At 43.7% G+C, this 13,510-nt stretch overlaps 1 protein-coding gene across 2 annotated transcripts; it reads left to right on the forward strand.

Annotated features, from left to right (window-relative positions):
* Positions 1 to 170: 170 nt before the first annotated feature.
* On the forward strand, positions 171 to 10,352 carry FBXL3 (F-box and leucine rich repeat protein 3). Of its 2 annotated transcripts, XM_088540276.1 has the most exons (5): positions 171 to 358; positions 3,021 to 3,384; positions 5,660 to 5,782; positions 6,675 to 6,846; positions 9,530 to 10,352. In XM_088540276.1, exons 2-5 carry the CDS (start codon positions 3,022 to 3,024, stop codon positions 10,171 to 10,173), a joined length of 1,302 nt encoding a protein of 433 aa, XP_088396402.1. In that variant the 5' UTR covers positions 171 to 358; position 3,021; the 3' UTR covers positions 10,174 to 10,352. The 2 variants fall into 2 exon arrangements, with proteins under 2 accessions (XP_088396402.1, XP_010216227.2); XM_010217925.2 differs by lacking the exon at positions 171 to 358 and having other exon boundaries at positions 3,005 to 3,384.
* Positions 10,353 to 13,510: the final 3,158 nt, after the last annotated feature.

Here is a 13,510-nt window from a genome sequence, read left to right on the forward strand (position 1 = left end):
CTCCAGGGAGCCCGGCGAGGAGGAGGAGGGGAAGGAGAAGCAGGCAGCAGTCGCGGCCAGCACAACGCAGGCAGGAGAAGGACGAGCCGGCGGCTCCTTCCCCGGCAGCGGCAGCGACCGTTGCGGCTCCGCGGCGACCGTTACGGGCGGGCGGCCCCGCCCCGCGCGGCCGCCGCCATTTTGGCTGGGGCACGTCGCTTCCGCCGCTGCGGAGGCAGTAAACAGCGCGGGGCGCCGCGGCGGGCTCAGCCGGGAGGCGCCGCGGCGGGGCCGGCCTGCGGGGGAGGCGCCCATGTGGCCGGAGCGGAGGCGCCAGCGCGGCCCGAGCCCCGGCTAACGCGCAGCAGGGAGCCGCCAGGTGAAGGGACCTGGAGGGGGCGGGCAGCGGTCCCTGCCGGGGGGCCGCGTGCAGGGGAGGCGGGAGCAGCGTCCCCGGGCAGCGGGGAGCCCCGCGGCGCCTTCCCCGCTCCGGGGCCGCCATCGAGCGCGAATCCTCGGCGGGGCTAATCGCCCGCCGGCCTCCGCTGCGGGGCCAGGTTCGCGCCCTCCTCCCTCTGTGAGCCCGCGCGCGCGGCCCGCGCACGCACTTTTCCTTTCATTTCCAGAGCGAGGGGAAAAAAAAAAAAAAAAAAGGAAAATGTAATAATAATCAAAAGGCGCAGAGCAGCGAGCTCAGCTCGGCCGGCGGGCAGGAGAGCGGGCTGAGCGCGGTGTAGGCAGCCGAGCGCCTCTTGTTTAGGGGCGTTTCGTGTCGTGGCCGCCGGCGCCCCGCGAGCGCCGCCCCGGCCGAGCAGGCCGCCCGCCGGAGCCGGGGCCAGGGTAACTGGCTGCGTTTGCCTCTCCTCGCTTTAAATGTGCGGGAAATTTTACTCTTAATCACTGGCCTTGATCTTCTTTAAGTTATTTTTAGGTGGCTCTGCAAAGTTATGTAGGCAAATACACGTTCTCCTAATTCTCTGAACTTGCTTTGGTACTTTCAGAGGTTGAAAGCAATCGTGTCTTTAAAAAAGTCATTTTAGTACTTTTAAGTGCAAAGAGAAGAAAGACACTGTGGTCATTCAGTACTTGAAATTATGCTTTATATTTCTGGGTATGGAATGTTTGTTTTAAGTTCCCCAGAGAGATGGTATTGAAACTCTATGATTACACTCTTTTCAATTAAATCGGCATCCAGGAGATCAGCTACCAAAATGCTGCCTTAGAATGTCTCATCTCTTGTATCACATACTTCTCCATCAGGTAGCATGTATAATTCATGTCCTCTTATTTTCCTGGAATCCTGTGACCTGGAATCTCTCATCAGGGATAGCCAAATTGGTTGTTTCCTTTATGGGCAGTCTATAACACATGGAACCTGGGGACTTCAGAAGGGGAGTTTAATCTATAACTAATACAGTTATATTAGAAGTCTTTGTGACTGCTGTGCTCTCTGAGCTAATGGGGTGGCTGTGAGTGCCTTCACCTGCCATGTCTCAGAGGGCCTTCTCAGGAAGAAGGTGGATGTCTTGTTTTATCTTGCGATTGCTGCCAATGCTATTGGGGCTGCAAAGGGAAGTTGGAAAAATCAAGAGACTAATTCCAGTCATCCGACTCTCATGATGGTGTGGACAGGTTTGATGCCCTCGTTTTCTGAATAAATTCAGACAGGAAGTGCTAACTTCATTTTTATTTTCATGGAATGAAGGGAACGGGTGAGTGCAGCAAAGATAGGGAAGGAAATGCAGGTCTTTGGGAATATAGACTATGATGCCTGCGTGATAACCAGTATACTTTTTACCATTTTAAATATACAGGTGAAACTTTTTGGAAAAAGACTTTTAGGCTTTTACTAGAAAATACATAGCTGCAGTACATAGCATGGGAAGGATGCACTGAACACGTGATGTACGTGTAGTTGTACTTGAGTGATAAACCAGAATGGTTCCACTGTGTATGAAGCTCATATTTATCTTCTAGATAATGTTTTTTCTCTTTGTTTATAAGTGTCAGTGCCTTCCTGCTCCATTCCCTCCCCAGGAGTCTCTCTGCTTTTTAAGAAGCAGAGCTGTGTGTGTTAGTTTAGGGGCTTGGAAGGTATTGTCACATTGAGGTTTTTAAAAATTGAACTTCTCTCCATTAACCTGTGTTTAAACTGGCTTGTGCAAAAGAACACATGAATCAATCTGGTGCTAAACTTTTTAATTTACACAGTGTTTTTTTTCCTTTTAGTATTCACAGTAATGTAGAACTTGCATTAATGAATTCACTGTGAAAGAAGTAGATGCTACTGAGATACCACTTGCATCAGACTTGCCAGATTTATAATGGTTTTGAGGAAAACTTGCTGTCTCTTCTGCAGTCCTTTTTTAGGCTTGAACCTTCCTGATTGTTACCAGAAACCTTTCACAATCCCTAACTACTAATTAATTCATTGAAAAAAAAACCCAAAAGCATGCAGATATTACTGATGAAGTATGTTTTAAAGGATACTGATTTAAAATAGGTGCATTTTGAGGTGGTGGATTTTTTGTGTGTTTGTTTTTGCTGATAAATATGATGTTCTGGATGCCTGGGAATAAAAATGAATAGGTTGGATGTATCACCTGCCAAGAAGCTTCTGTCTATTTCATACTGTACCTTCCTCAGGTTTAAATTTTGTTGTTTCTGATAAATAGACCTGGAGGAGCAATATGGATAGCAATGTACTCTGTACAGAGCTGTTCACAAGGCTGCCTTTGCAACAGCAGGGAACTAAAATAACAATCCACAAAACAGTAAAAGCAATTAAGTGCAGAGCAGTCTCACGGACAAAAAAGTGAGCATGCAGTGTTGATGATTAGAGGAGTAATGCTAAAGATATGCTATTATAAAAAACGGATTACTATCTAAACATATTTCAAACTTGTTTTTATTTTATGCAAAAATAGACTTGCAGAAAGCATGCATCTTTACTTCAACAATTATCCAATAAAAATTTTGTTCTTCAGAGCTCTCTTATATTTACAAAAATAACGATAGATTCTTTTAATCATTATGTATAGAATGAAACGAGGAAGGAAAAGTAATGAAGCTACCAATGGCTCACCTGCAGAGGCAGCTGATGAGGAATCCAAGAGGCACAAGATGACAGATGAGAAACATGGAGCTGTGCAGAGTCCTGACTGGGCCAACCTGCTTCAAGACATCATCCTGCAGGTGTTCCAGTACCTGCCCCTTCTGGATCGTGCTCACGCCTCCCAGGTCTGTCGGAGCTGGAACCAGGTGTTTCATATGCCTGATCTTTGGAGATGCTTCGAGTTTGAATTGAATCAGCCAGCTACATCTTACTTGAGGGCTACGCATCCTGAACTCATCAAGCAAATAATTAAGAGGCATTCCAACCATCTGCAGTATGTGAGCTTCAAGGTAGTGTATCTCACAGACTGCCTTTTTTTTTTTTAATAACTGATTTTTAGAAAGAGTCAAGGGGATGTCTTTGTTCTTGAGATAGCATTCCTGGTTTGTCACATAAATATAATCTCTCAAGAGCAAAGCAAAACACATGCAAACTATGATTTAATTAAAATGAGTAATTTAAATGTCATTGATGGTCAGTGATAATTGGCAGCAGCAATCAAAACTTTTAACATACTGAAAACTTAAGAACATGTCACTGAATTTGAGAGACTTATGACTTGTTTGTCATTAGGACTGCCAGTTATTTTAAAAAAGGAATATAGCAGTTCTCTATCTAGTAGACTTCATCTTCAAATGCAATATCTTGAAGAAATGAGTTGTCTAAATGAGTGCACAGATGTGGAAGTTATCTTCTAGTTCATTTATTTATTAGTATGTGTTGTCAGGACTCAACCTTAGAGTAACTATTCTGAAAATGCTTTTTCCACTGCATTTTTTCCGCTCCTTTCTTTAAACCTCTTAGCTGCTTAGAGTTTTGCCTCAACAAATGGTCAGATATATTTCAGTTCTGATATTACTGATGCTACTAAACATCTGAATACCTGTCTCAGAATTAAGTTTAATTAAATCTAATCGGGATTCATAAACTATGCATTTCCTTCTTGCACATTCTCTAGGGAGCTAGATCTCATACAGAGAACAGAAAACACTAGAAAACATCTAATGCACAAATACAAAGTTTAATAATACTCGTAACCAACTAGTAGTTTTAGCACTAAGTAGTATAGTTGTTTGCATGTGAGGTTTAGTGCAGCTCTAGCAAACCCTGTTAACTGGGAAAAGTGCTTTGCAAAGGGTAATGCACTGACGGCTTGTGCTTGGTTGGGAAATACCCCATAGTCAAAACTGGCTTTGTTAATGCTGTAGAGTTGCTTACTTTCAGCAAAGTAATGCTTCTAACATAGGTCACACCTACATTGCACCCTATTTAGGAAGGGTGTTGTGAAGCAGGCATGGCTGTTGACTAATTTAGGAAATTGCTTCTTTAAGAAGTTGGTCGTATAGGTTTTTGCTTTTGAAATATTGCAGTTTCAGTGCTGTAGGAAGCAGCAGTTTGTGAGTAGCTGGGGTACATCTGCTTGTTCCTGTATTGCTACTGCAGCAACATGGAGAAACTTTCTTCTCATGAGGTTTGCCTTAAGGCTCTGAATAAAGAAAATGTAGAGCTGTATTGCAGAGTGCAATTGGCAGTGTCAGGTTCCAGGTGTTGTTTTGCACCAGATGCTCCCAAGAAGTTTCAGATACCTTTTACTGGCAGGGGCATCCCAAGTGATTTCTTGAATGTGTCCCTAAATATATGCCTTGATATTGCAGAGTACAGACTAAATCATGGAAAAAAAAAAGAGGAGGGTAATCACAAGGAAGTAGATATAACACTGATTATTCTGTTGCTGCTAAAAGCTTAAATTTTTATTTAGGCGAAGTAAGAATAGATGATTGGAAAAAAAAAAGAAAGGCTTTTCAAGTGGCAACTGAACACTCAAATATATGAATACAGGCTTGCATCAGATCAGTTGCATGGCCTATGGCATTCTTAGAAATGATCTTGTGATTAAGGCTTTTACTATTCTGTGAGTTTACGAAGTTCTCATACCTGCTGTATACAAGGGCTTATTTGAAAAGCAAACCTGAGCGTTGGGGAAAAGCCACCCGCGGCACATTCAGTGATTCAGTTGTGTAACAAGCTGACTAAAATGAAGCCTTTTCAGCATATCCCTTGCATATCTGTCACATTAATGATAAAGGCCCAGGCAGATAGATTGGGATTATACTTAACCAGCAGCTCCATGCTGGGAGCTGAAGCACTGAACAAAGCATCTGCTGTTTTACATAGTGAAGGTTTTATAGGTTGCCAACATTTTGATAAGGAAGCAAGCCCAGGAGCCAAATGAATATCTCCTTGCTTGTTATTTGATATTAATTGAATATCTTTTGAATTCTTATCTGTCCTCCCTCTATGCTGAGTTTCACAGAAGTCTTAGCAATGCAGTAAATTGACAAATTATGTTATGTTTTGTTGTTTTGTTTTTTATGCACACTTTTCCAGGGGAGAGTATGGGGAGGGGGGAAATCAGTGTTTAGAACATCGATAGAGTTGGAGTTGAGTCTTTTCTTTAATCACATTTCAAACGATAGCGTAATATTTAAGTGTGGCGACTTGGATTCTTTGTGAAGAGAGTGTTTGCTACAGCATTTTCTAAAACAATTCACTGTGGTTTTTAAGGTGGACAGCAGCAAGGAATCCGCAGAAGCAGCTTGTGATATTTTATCGCAGCTTGTGAATTGCTCTCTGAAAACACTTGGGCTAATTTCAACTGCCCGGCCAAGCTTCATGGATTTACCCAAGGTATTTTAATATCTATATTTTCCTATAGAAAAATGTTGCAGTGGTTTGTATCATATTGCTGTTACTGTTTAAAAAAAAAAAAAAAAGATTTAGAATACAAATTGTTATTTTGGGCAAATAAAACTGCATTACCAAGCCCTATTAAAGGGAGGAGTGGCAGCGCTGTATCAAATGGATTCCTAAAGTGCTCATGTGAAAACATTGGTTCTGAGCTTGTTTCTCAAAGCACTCCTGTTTGTTGTTGTTTAGAATATTGAGAAATATTTTGCAAGTCAGGAGGTTACAGACTTGCAGACTTAGAAATTATTGTCCTGGGCTGTGGTCACAGTCATGTCATGGGGTTCTCTGGAATGTATTTCTGCTCTTTACTTTCCAAAGAGCCTTTATAGATTCCTCACTGGATTCTGTGGGGCTTTTCACTCTTTGGGCTGCTTTCAGAGGTGAACATGCAAGTGTATGAATGCAGTGAAAACAACCCACCGTCTTCATTTGTTAGAAATAATCTCTCCTTGTATTTCTTAATCTGTTTTGATCTTTTACGTCTTTTCACTCTAAGGATATGCTGTGGCACTCTTCTGAATCTCTAATAATGTAAAGTCTGGCAAATGTTGTTTGTAAATCACGTTTAGCAGTGTGTTGCCTTAACTTTTCACTAAGCATATTCTACAAGAGTCCTTTAAGGACTCTGCCAAAATCTGATTCATACCATTTTTTACGTGTGTGTCAATATTGAAAAGCCATTAAGTAGCCAGCTCTTACCTTTTTGGGATGCAGCATGGCTTCATTACTGCCGTGTAAATGCAGCATGGATTACTCTATACAATGTAGATCATTGAGGTTTTTCTTCAGACACTGCTATTTCATTTGATTTTTTTTTTAAACTTTTTTACAGTCTCACTTTATTTCCGCACTGACAGTGGTGTTTGTCAACTCCAAATCCCTCTCTTCGCTTAAGATCGATGATACACCCGTAGATGATCCGTCTCTCAAAGTGCTCGTGGCTAACAACAGTGACACCCTCAAACTGCTAAAAATGAGCAGTTGTCCTCATGTTTCTCCCGCTGGTAAGCTGCTGTGTCCTGCTCTTGTGCTGTATGGTATGTGTGGGTTTTTTTGTTTTTGTTTGGGGTTTTTGTTTTTGATTGTTTTATGTTTATTCATTAAATTCTGTCTGAAAAATCTCTTTGGGGGAGCAGGAGGAATGGGGGGAATAGAGTGATGCTGAACATAGACTGGTGCATATGCAGTAACTGTCGTGGAGAAAGATATTAATTCAGCTGCCTGTCTCTCCATCCTGCACTTCCCTCGGGTTATGGAAGAACTGTATGGTAACAGAGGTCACTGTTGTGGCAATGGCAAAAGGCAAACTTGCTCCCTTTGCAGGTGTAGCTCTCAAACAGAAGCTTTTGTGTTTGGATTTCTATTAATAAATCCTCAAACTGCAGGTAGGTTTTCCAGCAGATCGGTCGAGCAGTGTGTTTAACAGCATGTTAATTGGAATGTGATTTCCTTAAAGCTTAATAGCCATAGACAAGGCTTGGTTTCAGTTGGTTAAATTGATCATCTTTCTTTTTGACTTAAATGTTGAGAGTCTTTGAGTATGCGGGAAGCAGAGGAGCAGTAATGCATGTCTGGAGAAGGCGGCCCCAGAGGACATTTGTAGCTGTGTGAGGGGAAGTAGTTCCCTGGGATTTGGCTCTCTGAGCCCCCTAGCAGTGGTTTGTGCTGGGTAAGCTGGGAGAGGGGCAAATTCAGAGTCACCCGACTGCCACGTGTTGCTCAGCGCCTGTTGTACTGTGCTGTGAATTGAAGGAATGTGGGGGAAGAGGAGGCAGTGCAAGGAGCGTGGCTGCTGCTGCCCTTTCTAGAGCTGAGATAGGGGATGAAATTGGCTCCATTAGTGTCTTTTAGAGAAAGAGAGTGCTGAGGAAACAGCAGAGTGATTTGATTGCTGCTTGATGGAGGCCTGGATGTGCCCTGAGCAGGAGAGAAGGGTGCAACAAAGCGCCAGAAGCACAAGCAGATGATGAAGGGAGACCCTTGAAGGGAAATGAGAAGCTCTGAGCACTGACTGACTTTTTTTTTTTTTTTTTTTTTTCTCCTTCCTCTCTTTTTCCTCATGTCAATATTGTATAAACTGGGAGGGAAAAGCTTTAATTGAACCAAAAGTGTCATGACTACTAAGTACTTTTTTAGGTGCTCTTAAAAGTGGTAAAACAAATCTTCTAAGTAAAGCTCCAAGAGGGAGCTCGATCCCAGATGAGGATTGGAGATGTTAGTGAAGGGCAGAGGGCAATAATGCGAGCAGTGTCAGAGACTCCACCATTGCAGGGATGAAGGAAAAGGCCAGTATCAAACTGAGTTGCTTCCAGAGAGTGTTGAGAACGATTCACAGGCTACTGTGCTGGATAGAAGGCCAGTTTGGGGCTGGGCTGGAGAACATAAAGCCAGGCTGATGGTGCAGGCAGTTTCTGGGCTTGCTGGCTCCCACTGGAGCTTCAGCTCCCGTCAGAGCTGTGACGGCCTTGTAAAGCAAGACAACTATTCTTAAATCCACATCGGTGTCTAGTCTTTTCTTACCTGAAATACTGGTTGTTGCAACAGGGAGCACTGAAAGTCCCTGGGCTTTGAAGCACCTTAAGTGCCCATCTCCTGCATGCTGCACAAGTAGCTGCTCTGATCGTGCCCCCGTAAAGATGCACCCACCCTGTGTCCACATGAGGAGTGGCAAGTGGGCTTGGATCAGCATAGCAAGATTATCATTTTTTTTTTCCCCTCCTTTAAAACCCTGTAGTGATAGGACAGGGAACATGGATGTTCACACAGGGATTCTTACAGCAATACTCCTGTCTCTTGTGATTTATGGAGAAGGAAGATCTCTGGCATGCGTTTATAGGGTTAAAGAAAGATCTCTAATTTTGCTTTTGTGTTCTGATTTAAAAAAAGAGTTTCACTTCACCTTGGAATTTTTTTTACGTTAACTTAGTGCATTTCCACATCTGAACTGTTCTTGCAGGGAATCGGTGCAGTAAGAGTCTGGTTAAAATACTGTCCTCTTAGACTGAAAAAAAGAGTAGAATCTAAGAGCCTTTTATACCTGGAATGACAGTATTTGATATAGCTGGAATGGCTTCTATTTAATATCTCTCTTGTTTTCTGACCCTCAGTGGAAAATTCATACAACAATTTTTTTCAGTTTTCTTTAAGCAGCCTATTTTTAAGCTCAGTATAGGTTTTTGCTGAGCTGCATCTTAAAATAGCTGCTGTCTATTAATATTTCTCTCCACTGACTCAAAGCTGTAGGGTATTGAGTTCAGACTTTGCAGTTCACACTAAATGTTATGTTCCCATTTCCCTGTTAATGGCAGGACTGTAATGGCTTTCTGTGGCCTGTGAAATGCAGAGCCGGTCTCCAGGAACGCTGTTCTGCAGTGCTCCTGTGCAGTAACATCGCTTGTACCTGTCAGCAGGATGACAATGTGACATGTTAACGTTACCACCCTTCTCTAGCACAAGAGTGGTATAATCACATGGCGTACGTGTGTCTTCCTGCGCAGAGTACATGGTATTCAAATAACACCCAAGAGCACCTCTGTGTAAAGCAGGCCTGAATTTGGGTTGTCCTGGGTGACTTTGTTCCGATGTTCTGTGTTCATCCTGTGTTCAGATACCTTGGCCCCTTCTTGACGTGTTCAGGTGTTGGTGTTTTTTCCTTTGTGAGCATCTCAAAACGTTCCCTGTCCACAGGCATCCTGTGCGTGGCTGACCAGTGTCACGGTCTGCGGGAGCTGGCACTCAACTACCACCTGCTGAGCGACGAGCTCCTGCTCGCTCTGTCCTCGGAGAAGCACGTGCGCTTGGAACACCTGCGCATCGACGTGGTCAGTGAAAACCCCGGGCAGACTCAGTTCCACACAATTCAGAAGAGCAGCTGGGATGCTTTCATCAAGCACTCTCCCAAGGTGAACCTGGTGATGTACTTTTTCTTGTACGAAGAAGAGTTTGACCCATTCTTTCGCTACGAGACCCCAGTCACTCACCTCTACTTTGGGAGGTCGGTGAGCAAGGACGTGCTGGGCCGCGTGGGCATGACGTGCCCGCGGCTCGTTGAGCTCGTCGTGTGCGCCAACGGCCTGCGGCCCCTCGACGAGGAGCTCATCCGCATCGCGGAGCGCTGCAAGCACCTCTCGGCCATCGGCCTGGGCGAGTGCGAGGTGTCCTGCAGCGCCTTCGTGGAGTTTGTCAAGATGTGCGGTGGCCGCCTCTCCCAGCTCTCCATCATGGAGGAGGTCTTGATTCCTGACCAGAAATACAGCCTGGAGCAGATTCATTGGGAAGTTTCAAAGCATCTCGGCAGGGTCTGGTTCCCAGACATGATGCCCACCTGGTAAAGTCCCTGGAAGATTTCCAGGCAGATGGAATAGCACCTTAACCCCAAGCTAACTGCGCTGCAATTGATCATACATGCTTATTGAATACTGTAGTTTTAACCGAGTTATTTCATAGAAAATTAATCACTCATTTAAGAGTTACTTGTAAAATCCAGATTTGAAAATAGAACTTGTGAATAGCTCCAAATCCTCCCCTCCTTTTTTTTTTCTTTTTATCCAAACACTTCCTGTTCTGATTTTTTTCATTGACAGCGATCACAGACTTGCAGAGAAAGAAAATACTTACCGTATGAAAATGTCCACGCAAATGCACCTCTATCAGTTGTCTATATGTTCCCTGTGTCCTCCTTTGATTTAGATCTGAACACAGATTGGATTTGATCTTAAAAACAGAGGAAACTGTCCGTATCCATTACAGGCTCTAGATGGTGGCATGGGGATCATCTGGAATATGTCATATGTTGTGAAACTCGCACCTTCTTTTATATATAAAGTTGTAAGAGGCAAAAGCAATACAGTACTGTAGTTTAATACTTAAAACACTAAATTTGCTACCTTTATTCAACAGATTGTAAAATCCATATAAAATGTGTATATAGAGTGCAAACAAGGAGTCATGAGTTAACAGAAGTGCCCAGGGGGTGGTGTTTGGTGTGGTTTTTTTTTTTTTTTTTTTTTTTTCTTCTTCTTCTATGCATTTCAATGTAGTTTGCTTATGGGGTCTCTGATCCATGCCTAAACCTGTTTTAAGGTATTATGTTTAGCTCAGGAAGCGAAAGCATTCTGGGAATAAAATGTAGATATATTGTATTTAAAAATGTATTGGAGCTAACGAGCTTTTCTTATGCATTACCCAGTTTTGCAGCATAGGGTTAGGGCAGCGCGTGGTTTATTGGCTGAACACTGCGCTGCTGAATGTGATGATGTGGATATGAAGACCATAGTGAGAGAATAAAAAGCTCAAATTTGACTGGTGGTAAAGAACTTTTCACAAAATCATAGGCTGAATTGCTGCTTAGAATTTGAGGAAAATGACTTTGTAACAGTTGCTTAAGCTGTATAAACTACCTGTATACTGTAAATCTGTTTCAGAAATGTTTATGTATAAAGTGAATGTTTGATAGATGATCATTTTGTATACCTTGTAATTAAGCTAATTGAATCATTTCATAATATTTAAAAACCTAAAAGCAGTTAACTTGTGTGAATTAAGCAATCGGTGAAGTAGAGCAATATGCAAACAAAACATGTTTTTTTGGATATTGGTAAATGTGTTTATTAAGGGAAGCGTTAGTCTAACCACCATGGGTTAACCGTGATCCGGCTGCGGCTCCTTCCTTACTGCCAGCAGTGACTTGGTGATGTTTTCTGTTGCATTATTGATTGGCAGCACTAAAATATTCATGTGCTGCTCAATGTGGTTGAGATGTGAGCAGCCACCAGCAGGGTAGTGCCTCCCTGCTGTGCTGGGCTTTGCTGGTGACTGCTCTTCCTTTAAGCTGGTCCCCCTAGGAAAGAGCCTTTCCTCACTTGCCCAAGTGTAGAGGCCACCTCTACTACCCTTGTGAGCATCTTCAAGGTCATAACTGTATTTTGAGCAAGTGCTGCTCAGTGGACGGGGTATCTTTACAGGGTAGTTCTGTGTTTCTGCAGAGTTTTGTGATTTAAAAATCTCATTTTATTAAATGTGGGTTCTTTTATATTAGAAATTGTTAAATTAATGTAATACTATAATTTGCTTTCATTTGTATAAAAAGTGTTGATATATTTAGACTGTAAAAGTAAAAAAAAAAAAAAAGATAATCTTCAATGTGTCACTGTGAGTGCTTAAAAATGGAGTAACCCTAATGCTGTGGGGAGGAGGGCTGTTCTCACAAAATTCACACTGGGAGTAACTTCAGCTCGTGCTGAAGCTGGGAGCTCACTGCTTCCTGCTGCCTCGTGGCTGTAGAGCCAGGGAGGCAGCCAGCCCCGAGCTGGAGGGCTCAGTTACGGACACATCCTTTAAGAAGGGCTGGTACCAAACACACTTTCTGGGCAAGGCCGTAGCTTCAGGGTGAACGTTAGTGAAACCCTTTCTAGCACCTTTCCTGTGCCCTCCTCCTCCTCCTCCTCAGAGGCAGCAGAAGGGATGCAGTGTCCCTGACACTCTTGTCTTCTTTGGTGCCAGAAATCCCTTATTCTCCAAATTCAAGCTGAAGTATGTGTGGCTGTAGTGGGTGTCTGTGTTACCCAGCAGCTTGTCTCACCTTTCCTCTTTATTCAGCCTATTTTGCTTTAACACATTCTCTGGAGTCTGCATTAAACTGAGGCTCTTACCTGGGAAAGCTGATGCAGGGTCTGGGTTTCAGCTTCGTAAGATTGTGCAGCAACAAGAGCTTCAGCCCCTGAAGCCAGGGAGCCTCTTCCCTCTGCTGCCCAGCGTGTGTCTTTGGTGGGTGTTGCGCAAAGAAGCTGAAACTCAGGGTGTGGAGTCTGGGATGGGAATCTGGCTACCTGAAAGTGACCTTGGCTGCTGCTCCTTCAAGGTGTGGTACAAACCAAGCTTCAAGTTCCACAGAACCATGGAGCTCAAGCAGCAGCTCTCCTGTCGAGCAGTGGTGCCCTCCTTACCTCACTCCTCAGATTAGCTTTGCTGCTCACCTCACTGCATAACAGTGTAATCCAACTAATTATGTTCTGTGGCTTTTCTCAATACAAGGTCTTTTCTTTTGGCCATTTGTATGATTTGAACCACATTTGATGCATGCTTGTATAAGGTGCAGCAGCTGCAGGCTGTTATTTCAGCACCAGCCAAAAAAGCCCTGTGCACACAGTGGTCTGTGTAACTGCTTAACTATGATGCAGTAAAACCCAGCTTAGGGTAGTGCTACTCATTCTGCAGGCAGCTAAAAGAAATGACTATGGCGCATTTGCAAGCGATACAGTTGCACAGAGGCCTTGCAGCAACCAAGGCCAAGTGCTTCACTTACTGGAAAGCACTGGTGTTTAGCAGCCAACAAGTTGCCCAGCTACCCTAGGTACCCCCAAGAATAAATCCTCGAGGGCACCATGGCTGGCAGAGCCTCTGCCCTGCCAGTATCGCTGCCAGCAGCACGTGGAATTGCTCCTACAACGCCTATCTGACAAGCACTGACTCGTACCCATGACTTCCACACCTCTCAAAAGTGGTTACTTCTTTTGTATTAAAGACTCCATGCTATGATAGGAAAAAGAAAAGGAATGCAGATGTGACTTCCAGGAATCTGGCCTAATTTAAGCCTCAAGTAGACTTCTTTTAAGGGAGCCTGCTAGAGTCCTCGTTACACCTCAAAGTTGATCCTTAGTGGCCTGTCTG

The sequence above is a fragment of the Tinamus guttatus genome, unplaced genomic scaffold, assembly GCF_059628265.1.
Source record: "Tinamus guttatus ecotype Peru unplaced genomic scaffold, ASM5962826v1 Tinamus_guttatus_pri_ptg000058l, whole genome shotgun sequence".
NCBI classification, from domain to species: domain Eukaryota; kingdom Metazoa; phylum Chordata; class Aves; order Tinamiformes; family Tinamidae; genus Tinamus; species Tinamus guttatus.

Coding starts and splice junctions, on each gene's coding strand:
- FBXL3 (XM_010217925.2), top strand. CDS start 3,013: ATGTATAGAATGAAACGAGGAAGGAAAAGTAATGAAGCTACCAATGGC. Junction 5,783..6,674: donor GCTTCATGGATTTACCCAAG/GTATTTTAATAT, acceptor ACTTTTTTACAG/TCTCACTTTATTTCCGCACT. Junction 6,847..9,529: donor TCCTCATGTTTCTCCCGCTG/GTAAGCTGCTGT, acceptor CCCTGTCCACAG/GCATCCTGTGCGTGGCTGAC.